This window comes from Periplaneta americana, chromosome 12 (genome assembly GCF_040183065.1).
Source record: "Periplaneta americana isolate PAMFEO1 chromosome 12, P.americana_PAMFEO1_priV1, whole genome shotgun sequence".
Taxonomy (NCBI): Eukaryota; Metazoa; Arthropoda; class Insecta; order Blattodea; family Blattidae; genus Periplaneta; species Periplaneta americana.
The window spans coordinates 121,146,921-121,166,461 of record NC_091128.1 but is presented as its reverse complement, the minus strand read 5'-3'; the positions used below and the strand labels follow the sequence as shown (position 1 = coordinate 121,166,461).

The window sequence follows — 19,541 nt, the reverse complement described above, 5'->3', positions numbered from 1 at the left end:
TTTTTTGACAATTATGTTTACATTTTTTCATGTAAAGTGACTAATAATAATGTGCTAAAATTTAATTATAGCTGTTTCTGAAAAATTTTTCTTTTGTGGGATAATCGCTTTTACCTGAACACCGTCGATATATTATATAGAAGAGACGGTTGTTTTATGCATAACATTGCGCTTTCGTGGCATTATAGAGTAAATTTGACTTATTCGATAGTAGAATATAACTTTCTGTTAACATTTCAATCGATAGTTAATCGGTTTTAATTACTTTATTTTCCTTATTAGGGCCTATAAACCGAGCGCATTCATTAAGTATCGAACAAGTTAGTAATTTTGAATAAGCAATCTAATTGTTCTAGAGTTTTTATTCGATAGTGTTATAATTTTTAAATTCGTATGTAACTTTTTGTATGCACTTTTCCCTCTTAAATTGAATAAAAATACACCGTCTTCGCTTTCAGAAGCTGGTTTTTATTTCAGTTAATAGTTTGACTTTCTGGCTTGGACAGGTAAAGTGACTAGACGTCCCGTTTTGAACGGGACAGTCCCATTTTTCAAACATTCCTTCTCGGTGCCCTGACAGTTCTTGTTGGGGCGCCTATCAGTGCCGTTTTTGTTCGCAAATACAAAAAAAAAATCCTGAACAATGTTCCAAAATAGAATTATGTGAAATGTATATATAGATATTATTACAAAAGTTTCTTGCGACTCCAACATTGATGACAGTGATTTTTATGTGAAGTAATTTGCTAGTGCATAGTCACAATGGAATAAAGAGGTGATAAAAGTTCTTGTGAGATGGGTAGAAATGGTATTTCTCCTATCAACAACTGTCATTCAGAAACATTGCTAAAATTTTGGAATTTGATTTATCCATGCCTGGAACCATTGCTTCTGTAGAAAGAGTTCTTGCCAGAATGAGCAAAATATGGACATCGGAGAAAACAAAATTTATTGGCCTTTGTAATTTCTGGGGTTGTAAGTCCAGTTAAACTAAATACTAGAAACTAAGGTTCTTGCTATATCTTATTTCTAGCATTAATCCGTCTGTAGATAAGACAACACCTCATTAAAACTAATATTTTTCAAACATTTCCTTCAGAACAGCAAAAATGTGAGTCAATCACGTAAACAGCGAAAGCAATAATGTAGCCTAAACAATACGCATCTGTTTCTATGGAAATGATCTTAATGTTTGGCAAATGTATCAGAAATATTATTTTTAAATTCATAAATATAATAAATGTCATTTAAACTCCAAATGTCTTAACAAAACCTAATAATATTGTGATGTTTCAATACTAAATATAGCCCTCGGAATTTTTAAATTCCAGGAGATACTGTATTTATGATGATTGTGAGACATCTAAATGAATTTTGCGTACATATTAAGAGCCAAGCTTATTGTTTTACTGCATTTCAAGGATAATTTATAATTATACATATCGTACTCATCAGTAGGCTACTCTTATTTTACGATGAAAGGGTGCATATGTACTTCGGTACGTTAAAATAATATATATTCTTATTCTGTCACATTTTTTGGCCTTTGAAATTCATTTTAGTTGGCATTCTTATTCAAATCAGCGAATAGGGATGTTTAATGTTGTTGCTACTTCTAATTTTTTAACTTCAATTTTTATCGGACTGCCATTAGTCTGGCCTCTTCGTTAAAAGAGGCACGCAAGCCCTCTCACCACGTCAAGGTTGCAGTCCAAGGAGAGGGATTCCACCTCCCATCTATCCACTAACTAACCTACCTACCCTTTATCTGAACCTAATCCTATCAGAGCTACGGAATTTTGCTTCCATTACAGGCTTGTGCCATTCTTTTCAATGGCGTCGCTTTCGTAAGGAAGTGTGTGTCAAGTGATGGCAGATCGCTCAGAGATATTGGTATTTGCTCGGTACGCGTCGAAGCGTGGCCGAATTCAGAATCTGTGGATGTCGTAGCGCGTAGGGAGGTGAAAATGACAACAATGAATTGTATCTGTTAATAAGACTTTGGAGCGGACGGAGAAGAAAACACCGTATTTAGTGGTAATAATAATTTATGTTCGTTGTGAATTTTGTACTTCTGACGCAATAAAAATTAGATCCCGTGAAACTGACCCACGTTTCTTCATTGCATGTTTTACGTCTTTAGAAACCGATTTGTTCCATTATTATATTGCTAATAATATTCCGGTTCGTAGCCAGGTTTTTTAAAACTATTCTTCAGAATTATATACGAATGAAATAATTGACTTGCATCCAAATAAGCATATGAACTATGGCATTCTATACATTGCAAACGTGGCCATTTCTTGTAACTTCAAAAAGTAAGAAAGTAACCTATATCTGACTTCGTTTATAAATATGTTACGTTGTATGTGGGTCTACACAGGTGTTTAATTAACTACCATGAATATCCATAGACAACTGCTTGTATGTTTTGTTATTTAGTCAACTGTTCGAAGACAGGTTTGGACCTCATAAGTGACACCATTAAGGCATCATTAATGAGGCAACTAAGCCAAGAGATAATGAGGTAGGGTGGCCAGTTCCTTTCGTCCTCCATTGCATACATCATTGACTAGTAACATATTAACTAATCAGTAGAGCTAGGAAGTTCATGCCCTAAAAACCTACTAAATATGTATGAAATTATGCATTTAAAAACCTTAAAATATACCAATAAATATGCACTAATAAAATTCTACATTTCTTGATGTCACTAATAAATAAGTAGTAATAAACAATAATAATACGCAATAAATGTAATAATATTATAGGTCAAGTAGATGGAATTAAAGTTACATGAATTTATTGTTGAGAGCGACACACTACTGTGCCGTGAGATTCGCTCTCAATATTTTTCTAATAAAAATAATGATAATAATTTCACTCAATACCAGTTTTCAAAAATAGAATATGATGCTTTTATTTTATCATAAAATCAGCTTTAATGACCTTAAACTCGAAAATATGCTACAATAATGTAAATATCATGAAATATTATGGATTTATAAAAAAATCCAAAATAATTCAAATATATGCAACATAAAATTTGGTTTGATAATCTTAAATGTTGATGATTCGTGAAGATAATTAATCAGCAATTAATTACAGTCAATGGAAAAATATATGCAAATGCATGAAGTTTCTGGACCTACTAATCGAACTTCAGATGTATACAAACAATTGTTCTTCCTCTGGCATATGTCAAGTGAGATATATGGGCTGATAATAGATGTACATATCAGCCACAACCTGAATCAAAGGTACTTATTTGCTCTATTGTAATATTTTATTGGTAACTTTGACAAAGCGGTAAATATTTTGGCCGCTACGAATATTTTCATAAAAAGAAGTTATTTTCCCTGGACCAATAATACAACGTCAAAGCAACCATAATTATTTACAGCTGTGATGAAGATTGCCTTTTTTATTATATATACTACAACCTTACTTCATATGAGATGTCTCGGAAAATAATCATTCATTAGAGTTTTAAAGGAGATTTTAGTACTGAAAATTTTTAGAATATCGTTCAGAACGAAGAATCCTATATGTATGTTATCATAGGAATTAGGCTAATACAGTATAAGATAAAACAGGTTATCCTACTCATCAGTAAATGGATATAAATGGCAATAATAATCATACAACATGTACGAAGTGTCAATATTAAGCCGAAATGACGATTGGATAAAAAGTGTAAGTTACATGACGTACAGGTAAGGTAATTAATTACACCATTTCTCATATTATGATTTCATTAGAAATGGAGTAACAGTCCACCTTGTTGTCAGCTACAGGTCTCTTTATTGGTATTTTAATCTCATCTTGCCACCCACCACTGCCAAATTCTGCAGCACAAGTTGGAATCCGTCCAGAATACTGGGCTACTATAACACACACTACAGTATCAAGGGCAGCCGAGTCATCCAACCTGTAACCTTCCATGCATTTGGCAGACAGCTGCTCCTATAGGTTGTCCAAACAAGTGTTTACATTACGACTTCATTTCCACGGTCTATCGATTGAGCATTGAGAGGTTCCAATAATGTAATGTAATCAGACAACCACAATGTCTGATGTAATAACACAGCTAATAGAAGTATAGAGAAGGAATTCATAATAAATGTGTAGGAAAGGAGTTCATAATTCACATGCTCAGAGAAGCCTCATCATTCGCCGAATCATGTAACGTAACAGATCAACGTTTTCATTGAAATCTGGCTCATATGCTACTATTACAGTATCGGTATATTTCTCTTATGTAACAACTTTAAATACATTAGAAGAGTGTTACGTACCGTACATTACATAAAACAAATTTTATGCAGTTTTTTTTAAACCTTGCTGGCCGTTGGATCCGAAGTCTTCGGATTGAAACCCTGTCGAGGACGAAAATGTCAGCGTGATTTCCTTCGGGAGAGAAGTAAAGCAGAGGCGCCCGTGTCGTAGATTTAATAATAATAATAATAATAATAATAATAATAATAATTATTATTATTATTATTTATTTATTTAATTATTTATTGATATTTATGTGCTGGACAACAGCCATTGGCCAATAAAAATCCAGCACAGTGATACAGTTAATACAATAAAATGAAAAGTTATGGTACAAATTAAATAATTGAGATAACAACAAGATGAAGAACATAGATTACAATGATTAATTTACAAGAAATAATACTATAAAATTTTATGGAAAAGAGTTGATTCTTACAAAAGTATTACCAATTTTTGTATAAGGATTATGCAAATAATATTAGGAAAGACATTACCATATTCTAATACTTCTATACATTGAATGGATCGAAATCGCCTACATGTAAATTAGCAATAATAATAATAATAATAATAATAATAATAATAATAATAATAATAATAATAATAATAATTCTTTATTTAATCTGGCAGAGTTAAGGCCGTGATGTCTTCTCTTCCACTCAACCAGATAATAAAAAGGAAATACATGATAATATAATGTTAATGCAAAAGAAAGTTATAGGTATACCTAAGTGTTGTGTTGTAGGGTTGTTTCAAGGAGGCTTTGCCTTGATAGTTTATGTTTAGGAATTACTGTATTTCATTTTGATGTAGTTAAAATATGAATTACATATACATGTACTTATGTGCGATGAATGCGTGCAGTGGTTCGCTCATATTGATACGTTGTAAAAGGATTAAATTAGTTATGATGTTGGTTGATGAAATAATTCCTTTTCTTCAATAATAAATAATCATCGAAATATAACACGTAAGATTGTTAATAATTTGCATTCATTTATGCCTATGAACATTAAATCAAATAATTATATTTATTATCCCATATCACATTTTAATCAAACACACGTATATTTTACAGAGCTAAGAATTACCTGGCAAACACGCATCTGCAACATACAAAACAACTACATGCAGAAGAAGTTTTAACTTGTATCAAAACATAATTATATGTATATACAAACACACGTCAACATAACATCACAAACATTCATGCACAATTAATAACGTCATTTTTTTTCATATGAAATTTAAATTTTAACATATGTATAAGTATGACGATATTTTATATCTTATCAATTTTAATTTTTAACAGTGTTAACCAAGATATAATATAACAAAATATTTTAACATGAGTTCTATGTGTAGGCCTACATACACCAGGTCACGTACAATTTCGACAAATTAGTACTTCAAATACAAATTAATTGAAATCAACATATTCCCTATAACTATATTGAACTATTACTACATATAACTTATGACTTTACTTCTTACTGTTATACAATATACAAATTAATATTTCATTACAAAGTGAATACATTCTAATTATTTATGTTAGATATCGTTAAACAATAATTATATATCTGATGATGCCGTACAGACGAAAACGTTGATACTGTTCCTTCAGTAACATGTTGTAGCAAATGTTAATTTGCTATAAGAATGATAATTCATATGATTGAAAATTTTAAATAAATATATTTCACAACTTTGTAATTGACTTATCGGAAAACCAAAAATGAATTGTAAAATATTTATTATTTTTGTGTTACATGGTATGTATATGTAGTATATGCAGTAATTTATTTATTATTTACGTATTTATTTATAATGTAATATCTAAATTTTAATGGAATATGCCAAATTATTAACCAGTAAAATTTGACTTATATGTACCGGTATATTACATGTACGGAACCTATAAGTGTACTTATTACCTTTTCATATCCTCCTTACAGATACGTGCTTTTGTGAGTTGTAGAGACCGTGAAAGTCTTCGAAACAGTCACAACAATGATAGTAAGCTATAATATTAATATTTTTATGATTAAAGCACCAGAGATTGCTACTGCAATTTCACCCGGTCTGTAGGGACATTTGTCCGCGCGAAGCAGGAAAGTTGTGCTAGAAATGGCTTCCAATAATTATTTTGCTTCTAATTCTGTTTATTTAGACAAGTGTTCGTCTACGTGTTGTAACTGAAACTGTTGGCATTACTTCCCTTCCGATGTTAGTGACTACACTTCTGCAGTTTTGAATTATACAGAAATTATGTAATGTTAGTTATTACTGACGTACAGTATGATATTTACAGTAATTATATTTTTGTAAAATATTTGTAGTCATACAACTTACTAAATTATTGTTTTCTTATGTTTTCAGACGATAACTTGCGACTGCGAAGCAATGCCCGCTATGCAGCTGAAAGCTTTCCGCCAGAAAGGCGAGAAGGTTGAAGTTTCCCACTACCGAGTGAATGTGAATCGGTTTCGTGCCAGGCTCAACATCGTCTGCATAACGGAGAAACTCCTAGCAGACGTCAAATGCGATGGCTGGCCGGATGTGAGTGAATTTCTCATCAATAAGTCAAGTTCCTCACTTGTGGTCTAGGTATGGGATACTGATAGATTGAGGAGAGAGTTGCTAGGCGTAACTAGTCTCCATAGGAAGAGATGGACCCTGTAGTGTGGTAGCGTAAGAAAGCACAATCTTCGGGACGTTTCTAAATTCAGATAAATTAATTTTCAAAAGTGAAATATTAACAACAATTTTTTGTGAGGTACTAAAGGGGATTTTTCCCCTCTCCCAGAATTTCTGTTAAAACTATAAATGTAGTTGAAGAGCACAGGGGAAAAACATGGTAAGTCCAAAATGATCGATTTTTTGTTTTAGATGTCATGTAATACAGTAGTTCAGGTAGTGTAGATTTGTGCAGTTTAACTGTATAGAATAACACGCTCATTAGACCAAAGAAATTTGAAGAGTGATAATCCAAAGACAATAGGATATACATTGGTCTTAGAACATTTAACTTGTTCTCCTGTAAACGTGACTTACCATATTTTCCCCTGTACTCTTCAGTTGTAAATAATAAAAAAAAAATAATTATTTTATTGCATGATAATAAATTTTCCAAAATAAATAATGTCGGTAATAAAAAAATCAGACGTTTTGGTAATACACCATTTCTTCCATTCTTTATACAGTCATTTTTACAACTAGGTTATATGCTATAGATTTTTTTTTTCAATTTTTAAATTTCCTATTCTTACGTACATAGCTGTTCTGAAATTTTTTTATTATGTATTTTAATAACTGACAACACTTATTATTTCCAATAATCTTTCAAACACAGATTTTACCACCCACGAATACTACTTATTATAAGCAAATGTTCTTATTTTATTCAATCTTGAAGGAGTGTTAATTAATTATCATATTCATTACTATAGACAAATGCATCTTTTAATTTCTTTCTCACTAATAAATATTACCATCCCTTCAGTTATTATCCTAATGTCTATGTTCATTTTTAGCATATTAATATTTGTGGTGCTCTTATTGACTATTCTATTGTCTTGAAAATAGAGTTATGACTATTGTAGATCTTTTTATTATACAGTGAGTTCCAGCGAATGTTTAAGGTATTTCTGTTGGCCTAGGAGGGCTATATCGGCTGACCAGCAGCAGGTCCCTCCCCCTGCTACCGCCACTGTTTGCACCAGTAAATTCACGGCACTTTATCGGATTAAAACTTACCTATTATGTTAAACATTCGGTACTCACCCTTCACACAGTAGCTGCTGGAAGTGTTGCTCATCTTGTGTGATAAACAATTCACATCACATCATTCACAGAACCTGTTTCATTAAACCTATTCACTAAAGTTAGCATTCTTTTTTTTTTTTTTTTTTACACGCAACTGGCGGCCAGGAAATTTACTTAAAATTTTCCCTTGTTCTGTCACACGATTTCTTTCATTATATACGAGTACGTTTACAGAATGTATAAACGTTCAGGGAGTGAATATGTAACCATTGAAAAATACAACACAGTACTTAATCTTAACTGAGTCACTGTGCGCATTTATTTCTATTTCAAGGACACACTAGAGACTGGTAACAACTAATAATGTAGGGGACGGGGATTCACCAACTACGCAGCTTTCAGATGATGATCTTTATCTCTCTTTCCCTCATTCCCTCATTCCCTTTCTGTTGGCATGCATATAGAAAATCTGATAACCTGAAGGATAACATAAACACCAGTCAGGAGTGATGAAATAAGCTAAGCATTAGGGAATTCATCAGCCATGCAGATAAGGGGAGACGAACTCGATAGTTGAATTGGTATCTTTATTGGTTAGTCATAAAACTGGGATGTCCAATTTTGAAAACTTATTGAATTCATTAATATAACATACCTGTAGTGAGTAAGTTTTAATCGAGTGGAACACCAAGAGTTCACAGATGCAAGCAGCGGCCTTAGTGAAAGAGGACCTGCCACTGATCAGAGATGTACTTTTTGCATTGCATTAGAAAGAATACTCCTTACTTAAAATAGATTTCAGCACTATTTTTTTATTTCTTATTTACTCAGGAAATAGTAAAAAAATAGTTTTCTTCAGGAAAATAAATGTTAAATACATAAATGCACGCTGGCAAGTTGTCTTACTGCATATTTTAATGAAAGAAAGTTTCCATATATAGCTCAATCGATGTGTCAATAATTGGTAATGTTGAGAAGATAAAATGAATCACTTGTTATTCATTTAAATTACACTTGTTATCTTTGACGCAATTATTGTGAACTTACGAAGAGAAGAAAAAGGGAAAAGTGATTGTGAACAATTCACGTGACAAAACTTTACATAAAATAATATTTTACTGAACTATTTTATATAGCCACATTTGTTTGTAAATAAATGCGTTTTCAAGACAATAGGCCTACATTCTCTGGGAACAAGTTGACAGTAAGGGATTAATAAAATCAGTTTAAATTCATGTTCCTTGTGTATGTTACCGTTAAAACTCAAAATCCGTCAAAACCAGTTTCAACTAGTAAAAACTAGCTTAAGCAAATGTAGGTAAAAAGCGAGTTTTCTTAAGATCTAGAATCAGTGACAGGTTAGGTTTGGTTTGTTTAGGTTTTAGTTTGGTAAAAGCCAAAATAAACCAAAAACCTAAACAAACCAAACCTAACCTGTCATTGATTCTATATCTTACGAAAACTCGCTTCTATCTATCTGCATTTTTAAAACTAGTTTTTACTAGTTGAAATCGGATTTCGGGTTTTAACGGTAACATGTATATTAACTTCTTTGTAGTTTATATGTGACTCATTTTATATTAGTTTGTTAGGAAATATGCGAGAACAAAAATAGTTTTAATTTCAAACTTCCACAGTACAAAGGCATTATAAGATGTAATATGGTCGTATCTTTCAGATCAAAGTTGCTCTTGCTCCAGTGGGGAGCATAAAGAACAATCTGGATGAGCAGCAGTTGCAGGATGTGATAACAGAAATTGTAGTCGCGGCTCTCAGGAACACTGAAGTGCATCTCAACTTCGGCCAGTATGCCACGTGTCCACGACTTATGAGACAACGAGTCACTCCTCCTAACTTACTTCCTGTCCATTATGATAGTATAGTAAGTATTTCTATTTCGTTGAACATTGTTCAAATTCTTATTTACTTATCATTAGAGCTCGGATTTTCATGCAAATGCATGTCTTTATACAAGCTGGTTACACTTCTCAAACTTTGCAAATATTCGTCTTATGACATCAGTTCCAGTGCAGTTTCCGTGCATGTTTGTATGTGTTTGCCTTTTTTTTGGGGAATAAATTCATGTATAATGCATATTGTGAAGATTTTTAATTCAATAGCACATATTTAGACTTTTATATTGCATATTATATCCTTTTTTCTGTCTTCAGTGCGTATATTATGTTAACTTGCATAATAGTGCCTTTTATGAATGTTGCTTTGTAGAATCTGGTATTTTCACGTTATTTGTCTATTGAGACAAAAAAATAGAAGAAAGCTACCGGTAATATGGTTTTGTGGCATCCTACTTGGCAACTAGTCTTTGGACTTCCACTAAATCCTATCTTTGTTACACTGGGGTTTCCAACCCGAACTCTCACTCGTTATAAGCCGCAAGTCAAAATGTTGAAAGAAAATAAGACGGAATCAGCATGCTTGCAAACTGCAATTTAGTATACTTTTGTCTCAGTTTTGATAGTACCTATTTTTTACTGCTTTTTCGCTTCATTATGCATGTTTTGTCATATGATAGTGCATGGAAATTCAGGCTCTAATTATCATATTACATATAACATCTAATGAGCAATGTGTCTTTTATTAATAACTTCTCGCGTTTAATATTCATTAAGTTTTCTTCTATTCAGTGAAGATTTGAACAAAATCCGGAATACCTTTCATATTAATTGCTGAATAAGCAAAATACTGAGGAATGTAAAGTATATATTGCTTTGACGTGTTAATTAACTAGGTTTAAAGCTACCTTGTTGATTAGTTTCGGCCTGGGGGCCTAGTTAATTAACACTGAAAGCAATATAGGCCTATATATACTTTACATTCCTTAGCGATATAGTGTTAAAAGTTATGTAAAATACTGACTTACATTCTACATAGGCTACTATTTTGTATGACAATATGCAATAAAATGCTATTATATGAACAGTTCTGAATGATGTGATTAACGGAAAATAGGGCTTAAATGTCTACTGATACTAAATGATTAGCGTAATTTTTAAAATTACTTTCAATTTCTATTCATGTTCACATGTTTATTGTACTTGTGAGTATAATACTGGTATATTTTATTTTATTTTGCAGGTGGGCTCACAATTTTCGTCCATTCCATCAAAGACTGCAATAGAAAAAAGGCTTTTGGTGAAAGTTATTAAAGCCACTTCTCTTGGTGCAAAGAAAGGTAGTAGTGCAGTAGTGAAATTTTTCCATATATAAATACCTTTTCTAATGATCATAACTGTATTTTCATAAAATAAAATTACATTTTTCTTTGCAGGTTGTTCAGAACCATACTGTGTAGTGGAAATGGATGATCCTCCACAAAAGAATTCAACATCTGTAAAAAAAGACACCAATAGTCCCGTATGGGATGAACATTTTCTTTTGTAAGTATTATACTATAATTTCGTTTTATGAGCAATGCTAATTGAATTACTAGTGCATCAATAACCGTGAAGATTATGTTCGATGCCTACAGAGAAAATATATTTTACCCTTACAATATTTGTTTTGTCACGCTGGTACTAAATTATTTTTTCGTGGGTTAATGTCCATGTATGAGAAATTCTGTGTTTTTTTCTGTTCTGGTGGAGGGGGAGCTACATTCACGTATAAATAGTTATTTTTTTTTATTGTTTTCATGCATTTCAATGTGTGATATTTGGAAGCAGTTAATTCCTGTAGCCTTTCTTATTTCTTATACATCATTAGTCAAATAACATCTCATCACGAAGTTGAAATCTGAACTTCATCTGCATTGGATTGATTGATTGACTTATTTATTTATTTGTTTATTTATTTATTTATTTATTTATTTACTTATTTATTTATTTATTTATTCATTTATTTATTTTATTTTATTTTATTTGGAGTAGTCTACACTAATCTTTGCAGTAAATTTTAAACTCTTTTTATGCAGATTGATGAATGTATGTTTCTATGGTGATTAGAACATATACCGGTAGTTAGTTACAATTTGGAAGACTGATACTATTAATTAATTTAATATTTTGTTTTGTTATTTTTCTAGCGATTTAAGTGCAAACACAGCAGAAATTCTATTTGAGATATATGATCGTGCAAATAAGACTAATACATTCTTGGGTCTGGGAATCGTTGGCGTAGAAGAATTGCTCATTAATCCCAGCCAGAGGCAAGTTATTTCCCTCCAGTCACGGCCTTATGAGCAAGATGAAGTTTCAGGCACATTAACGGTAGAGGTAAGTACGCAATGGTTATTTTTTTCATTTATGTTATTTTATTGCAAGTAATTTATATGAACTGATTGAAATCTAGATTAAATTTGAGTTTAAAAGCTATACATGACAGAGATGCTATTATGGTATTTGTTGCATAAATATTGTATCAATTATCGATATCTGTGTTAAATGATTATTGCATTATTGGAAGATGGTTATCAGTAAGATTCCTAAATTTAAATAAAGAATATAATGTCTGTGAAATTTACATGGCTCATATTTATTATTTAATAATATACAATGTTTAAACTTTTTACGTTCTTTAAACTTGTTTTATATATATTCTACATGAAAATTGGCTGATCACCAATTATTTTTAATTTTGTATTATTTAATAAGCAAAAAGGAATAGGACAACTTACAGAGAGAGAGAGAGAGTTTTTTTTTTTTTTTTTTTTTTCCAGAGCGAAGAAAATTAATATTTACTGTCAGCATTTGTCATAATAATTTAATCGTAAAATGTTTTAACAGTCTTGTGAAAATTTATGTTTCTTTTTCCCTTAATGGCATTAATATTAGCAGTAAGTTGTTTGCATTATATACTGTCATATATCAGTAATACTTAACACTTATCAAATAGTAGCATCCAAGACAATATGGCTTATGGTGCTAAGTAACTTGCAATAGTGTAGCATCTGTTTTACTCCTTTCCCCAGCACTTTTTGACGTGATTATGTTTATATGACAGCTGTCAGCTGTGAGGTCGCAACAGTGTTGTGTATGAAAACACTTCGGAGCAGGAGTGTACGCAAGGGGGGGGGGTGAGTTACCGGGTTTGAAACCTCCCCCCTGAACTTAAAAAAAATTATATATATTTCAAAATATTTTATTGTTTCCATGTATGTTCCTGTTATGTAAAGTGAAGTGTCTTACCTATCATATACAAATAACTGTTGACTAAATATATATATATATATATATATATATGATTATTGTGTAAGTGTAATAATGACACAAGCATTTTTTTATAGTACAAAATTAAACAGAAGTTAAAATTTGTTAAAAATTGGATGGCTGTGAAAAAATTATGTTTTAAAGATTTTATAAGGATATTCATGAAAACTATACCGTAAGATAATAATAATAATAATAATAATAATAATAATAATAATAATAATAATAATAATAATAATAATATACAAAATTTAAAAGACCGATAATGTAAATTGTAAACCATTTTAATAATGACTCCCCTCCTTAACAAAATTTCTGCGTACGCCACTGCTGCGGAGAAACGGTTTTGGAATGACTTTCAGTTGTGCTCAACTTTAATAATTTTTATGCTCGACCATGCCGAAATGTAGTAATTATACACTTGGTAGCAGTCCTTTAATGCATGTCATTAAAGTACACCTACTCATTAAAGTACAGGTCTTCAGCCAATGACAAGTCAGCTTTGTACCGTTATATCGATTATTCTCAGATATGCAATCGACAGACAATTAGCGAAAAGTCACGGAGGCTGGAAATCCAATATTGTCGCAGAAGGTTATGTTCTGTTACTATAATAATTAGCGTTAATTGTAAATAATATGCAAATAAATTCAATTTGTCATCTCGTTTTTCAATTCTAAATTAATTTCCAGGTCATATCAGAGTAATGTTCATTCTTATTCTGTGCCAAGGTCAATGACATTCGTGCCTCGGAAAAAATCAATACTTTCGCGTCTGCGCACATCTCACAATTCAGGTCAGTTCGCACATAACCATAAAAAGACCTAATTTTCAATACATTCAAGTTAGAAATATGGTCGAGCATAAAAAGTCGTATGAAACTTGCCTATAATGGTAATTAAGACGCTCGTTGCATAATGTACTATTAATAGTTCACATCAAATTGAGCACAGCTGATAGTTTCAGTTGATGTAACATTAGTCCCACATTACTGTTAACAGTACGTCTTCATATATTTTGTAATTCACATGATTATTGTATCCTTTCAGTTCTTGTTCATTGAAGGGGCAGATATTCCACAATTAGGAGATAAACCTTACAAGCTTAAAGAAACTTTGAAAACAGTTTCTCCTTCGGGAGGTGTCGTCACAACCACAAAAACAGTGTTTTCTAAACCAGGGGCAGTAGGTAAGTATGCATTACATGATTTTCTTAAATATATTTTAGTATGCTGCATTTTTAATTTCATACATCATCCCACAGGAAATTACATTAGTTAAACTAATTGTAATTTGTTATTGAATTTTAAAATCCAAAACAATGGAAACAAGTGTTTATAGTGCAAAAAAACGTTAAGTAAACAGCTTGAAGGATTTGAAAATTCTATTTATTTTCTTTCAGTACAATTAACAAATGGTGGTGATGTAGTGACAGACTCTGCCTTGAAGGAACTGGAGGCAAGAAATAAAGTGGGTCCCACTCAAACAAGTAAAAGTACACTCATCATACATAGCGTACAAAGAGTGAGTACATAATATAGCAAAAATATAATTGAAATCTACACTATCAAGAAAAGGGTGAGATTTTATGATTGAATATGTGTTAATTTCAACAGAAATTTCACACGAAGACTATCAAATTAGTTGTTTTAGAATTATTAATATTTTTTTGTCTGTGGCATGTTTAGAGTTTATAGTTATATTTAAAGAAATTATATCTAATCGTCCACTGTTATTTCATATGTTCATCATATGATGGAGATGTTCATTACGTCATCAATAGATTCTTATCATAAACTTTTCTCTTTGTATACCGTACTGGAAGTTTCTTGTTGCTGCTAAGACATTTAGTTTTAACGTCATATGGAATCCACGGTTATGGGTTCGAATCCCGCCTAAGTTATGGGTGATTGTCTTTTGTCGATGCATTATCTGAGGTGGAGTCTCTGCGTCGTACTGATACACGTCGCAGAAATTCTACTTCATGTCTGTCTAGTATTGGGTCCAAAAGAAACCTATCCATCGGCTTAGTGTAAACGTTGTGAAGTGTGAACAGGAGGTTTGTTGTTGCAACAGCATAGTGTTGTAAGATTTATATTGTGTGTAAGAGCGAGCATTCTATTGTCTCTTCATGATACTTCTATCATCTTCTTTTGTGACATGATGTAACATAGACCATCATTCTGAATTGAATCGTTGAATGTTCGCGTATTTCAATAACATCTAACTTCTTGTATTTTAACTTGCAGCATGGAGTCTTTAGTTTGAAGTTTCCTGAAAACAAAAGTATTTTCTTTTCTGCTCCAGTTTGTCAGTGGGTTGACAGCTAAACTGAGAGTAGATGTATTATCTGGACAGAAAGGAAAACTTGACATACTGGTAGTCTATTTATTACGAGTCAGATTACCTTGTTATTAGAAGAGAATAATTTATATACATATTATGAGGTAGAGGTGGCTTTTATGACAAATCATTGGTAGTTTAGTATTCATTCGCAATTTATTATCTGCTGAAAATTGGAACCTGATGCACGGTTTCAGTTCAGAATTCCAAATCACATACGACAAGCATCAAAATCTTATATAGCATTAACAAAAATGGACGACAGACTTTAAAGGACTTAACAGTATTTTTTTTTTTTTTTTTTTTTTTTTTTTTGGTTATTTAATGACACAGCTATCGAGTGTTGCTAGAATTGGGATTTCCTGAAATTCGTTATACAGTTGAGTAAAACCTCGAAAAAAAAATACACAACCAAGTAATCAGCCCAAGCAATATTTGAGCCCACACCTGATCGCAGTCTCGGATCATGATTTCTACTTAAAACCCTTATACCACGCTGGTAGCCTTTACAGTACGGTATTAATAATGTTAACAACTGCCGAAATGAGATTCATGCGAAAAACTGCTGGATACTCTCTTCTCGACCATCATCTGAACGTAGATATTCTGAAGGAATTAAAAATTGACTCTGTTGTCCATTATCTGCAGCAATACAGGCTTCAGTGGCAGACACATGTCAAGAGGATGGATCGCTCTAGATGGCCCAGGCAGATTTTATCGTATGTCCCAAGAGGTCGAAGAAATTTAGGAAGACCTAGAAAACGCTGGCAAGAGACCGTAACAGATCCACTGGGTCTAACACTTGGAGGCTGATAATGATGATGAATGATTAATAATAAAATAATTTATTTTCATTAGATTAATAGTTAAAAATTAAATGCTTATGGATGTATCATAATCAGAAGCAACGTGGGAAGGTGTTTTGGCTTTTTCTATATTAAAGAATTATTATAATAAGACTGATGTCTCCTTATCGACCTGTATATTTACTCTGTTCACAATATCACCAGAGTGAACATACCTCTAGCATTGTGCATTACAGGGGCTATTTTCAGTTCAAGTTTGTCGAGTCTGGCGAAGTTCGATATTCGCCGATGTTCGCTCCGCAGAAGGAGGCCTGTCGTGTTCGTTCCGCCTTGTTATAAAACTATTCACTGTCCTCCACTTCCATGTTTTAATCGCTTAAGGACTTTAGCGCAGATCTTACGATTAGTTTTTCATATGAAATAAGACGAAATTTGTAATGTCTGAGTTGCCTCTCTCATGTTCGAACATTGTAGGGACACTAATACCTACACACAGCTGAATGGAATGCAGTAAATCCAGTTCATGATGTGTTGATGCAGTAATACAGATTTGTCTCTTGTATGGTTAAGATACTTAAATTTTAGAAACTTTGTCAAAATTGGACGTAGTAATTTCTTATTAATAACAAGTTTTCTGATACCAAACAATATTTGAAATCCGAGACATAAAGTTGAAAACAGTATGCTGCGCAATGTATCATATTGTATGTAATGTTAAGAGCTAGAGTAGTATTCGTCCTTGTCGCCTGAATTATATAAATAGTTGTATAGTAATCTTGGCAAGTATAATGTTAATACATTAATTAACGTTAATGATATGTTGCTACCAGTGTCGCACAGTAACCACTCTCCTTGGCAGTGCTGCTCATCGGAGTGACTACTACCGCGGAGGAATCGGAGATTACGAATAAAGCTCTCCTCCGGCGATCTCCGGTACTACCGTAAGTGGAACAGGGGACTACAGAGGGACGCGGTGGTTCGGAGCGAAGTGACAGTTAGCTCAAGGACGACTTGCGCGTACGGACTGACAGTAGTTGTAAGTGGAATAAAATGACACCAAATCGGATATCCGTTGTATGGAAATCCTTTAATTTAGTTGAAGGTAATAATAAAGTCGTATTCTGTAAACTTTGTGGTCGAATTAACTCTAAGGGTGGTGGAACTTCGAATTTGTTAGACCATTTGAAGCGATCGCACAATCGCGAACTTGATGAAAATAATTACGCAAAACATTTGATACGATTTCTTTTTAAATTGTTTTAGTGCTATTGTTCCCAAAGGCCCACAGTATAGGAAAAAGTCTTGAAATTTCTCTGAAACGTAACTTTCGAGGCAATAAAAAACATACCGGTATGAAATATTTAAAAGACGACTTGAGTTATATTTTGCTGTTTGGATTAAAATATTGAGTTTCTGAATGAAACTAAAGAAACATGTGGTAATAATATAATTACAATTATCCTTAAGTTGATATCCGCTTATATTTTTATTACAGAGAAAGAGTGGCGCGTTTTAGAAGAGGCAGTTCAAATACTGACACCCTTTAACACAATAATCACAATCCTGTCCGGTGAAGAATGTGAATATATTATGTTGGACAGTAAACTTTAACCCATTGATAGCCCACTTTCTTTTGTTCCATTCTGAAGCTCCCTTAATATATTTAACGTTAAACTAAACCGATTAGAATAATAATTGACAAACACTGTTTGTGATTAAACGAGAGTTTCTAGGAGAACTACAGTATAAATATTTACATTAGCTACTGAATAGCTTTACTTCTGCGTTAATTTTGCAGTTAGATTGAATGTTATTAATTTGATCAATGACATAAAACTAATATGCCTTTCCACATATACTATGAATTTCAAAACTAGAAAAAAATCTGTCAGCTAAGGTAGAACTTCAAGCAAAACAACAACAAAAAAAAAACGAAGAAAGAGAGAGAGAGATTAACATAAAAGAAAGAATAAACAACAACAAATTACAACTTATTTTAAAAGATACACGAACGTCAGCGGACTCGAATCACTACGTGATCCGATTAAAGGAATGCTCAGCGGAAAGTGTATGTCTGCGCCACAGCACATATACAACCTGCGCGGCATCAATTGGAGGTAACCGGAGGTCTCCGTTTGAAAGCGTGCAAACAACCGCTCCGGAGAAAACCTAATCATGAGCAGCACTACTCCTTGGTCACGTGCTTCTTCTTCATCCGATAACAATATTGAATTCCTGTGTCTCGAAAGCTATCCAGTATGCAACAGTACAAAATGTTTCCTCGTGTCCTCTTGCTGTTCCTTAATAAATTTTTAATTCGCCTGCCTATCCCTACGTCTCTTAGTTATACGTACTACTATAGGATGTTTACAGTAGCTGCTGTTAATCACATGGTATCTTATTACTCAAGCAAAAAGCATTGTCCTAAACCATTCCATGTGCATTCAGAGAGTGTATACTTACAAATGGCTTTTAACAAATCTGGAGGTTCATTGCCGCCCTCACATAAACCCGCCATCGGTCCCTATTCTGAGCAAGATTAATCCAGTTTCTACAATCATATCCCACCTCCCTCAAATCCACTTTAATAATATCCTCCCATCTACGTCTCGGACTTCCCAAAGGTCTTTATCCCTCCAGCCTCACAACTAACACTATATGCTCTTCATGCCAGAGAATCAGTCCTATTTCGAGGCTTATTTTGGGATTTCGTAACAAGCAATTTTTTTACGATAATGGGTTGTTAGCCCTTCGCCCAACCCTCAAGCTGGAGGACCACTCCTCATCAGCTGTCCGAGACTGCTTATTCAATATATTCGCAGCTACCCTCCATATCTGGAGATGTCTCATCTATCTGCAACTTGTGGACGCACCATGCCATGGTGACAGGGACTCACAATACATGGTTTAGGGAGTGTATAGTAGTGTTAATTATATTTATTAATTTTTTAATACAGGAATTGATGATAGGGACATAAATTAACTCTGAGGAGTTTAATGCATTTATTGAAATTTACATATACCATACCGAAAGGGATTATGGCAGTACTGTCAGACAGATGTTTTGGACAGATGTTAGTACCTAGCTACACAATCCTGGAAGACTTCTCCCCTTCCATTTTCTCTTGTGTTTCTCTCCACAAAGAATTATATGATTCTACGTTGTTAAAGAAAACTCA

General features: G+C 32.8%; 1 protein-coding gene across 5 annotated transcripts in view; it reads left to right on the top strand.

Annotated features, from left to right (window-relative positions):
* LOC138710858 (phospholipid transfer protein C2CD2L) overlaps positions 1-19,541 on the top strand; it is a 343,333-nt gene that overhangs the window by 272,207 nt on the left and 51,585 nt on the right. For all 5 annotated transcript variants that reach the window (XM_069842023.1, XM_069842026.1, XM_069842024.1 and 2 more), the window contains exons 3-9: positions 6,664-6,843; positions 9,728-9,931; positions 11,146-11,242; positions 11,339-11,447; positions 12,092-12,281; positions 14,264-14,402; positions 14,616-14,737. In XM_069842023.1, coding sequence (XP_069698124.1) covers positions 6,664-6,843; positions 9,728-9,931; positions 11,146-11,242; positions 11,339-11,447; positions 12,092-12,281; positions 14,264-14,402; positions 14,616-14,737 — 1,041 coding nt within the window. The remainder of the gene's footprint in view (positions 1-6,663; positions 6,844-9,727; positions 9,932-11,145; positions 11,243-11,338; positions 11,448-12,091; positions 12,282-14,263; positions 14,403-14,615; positions 14,738-19,541) is intronic.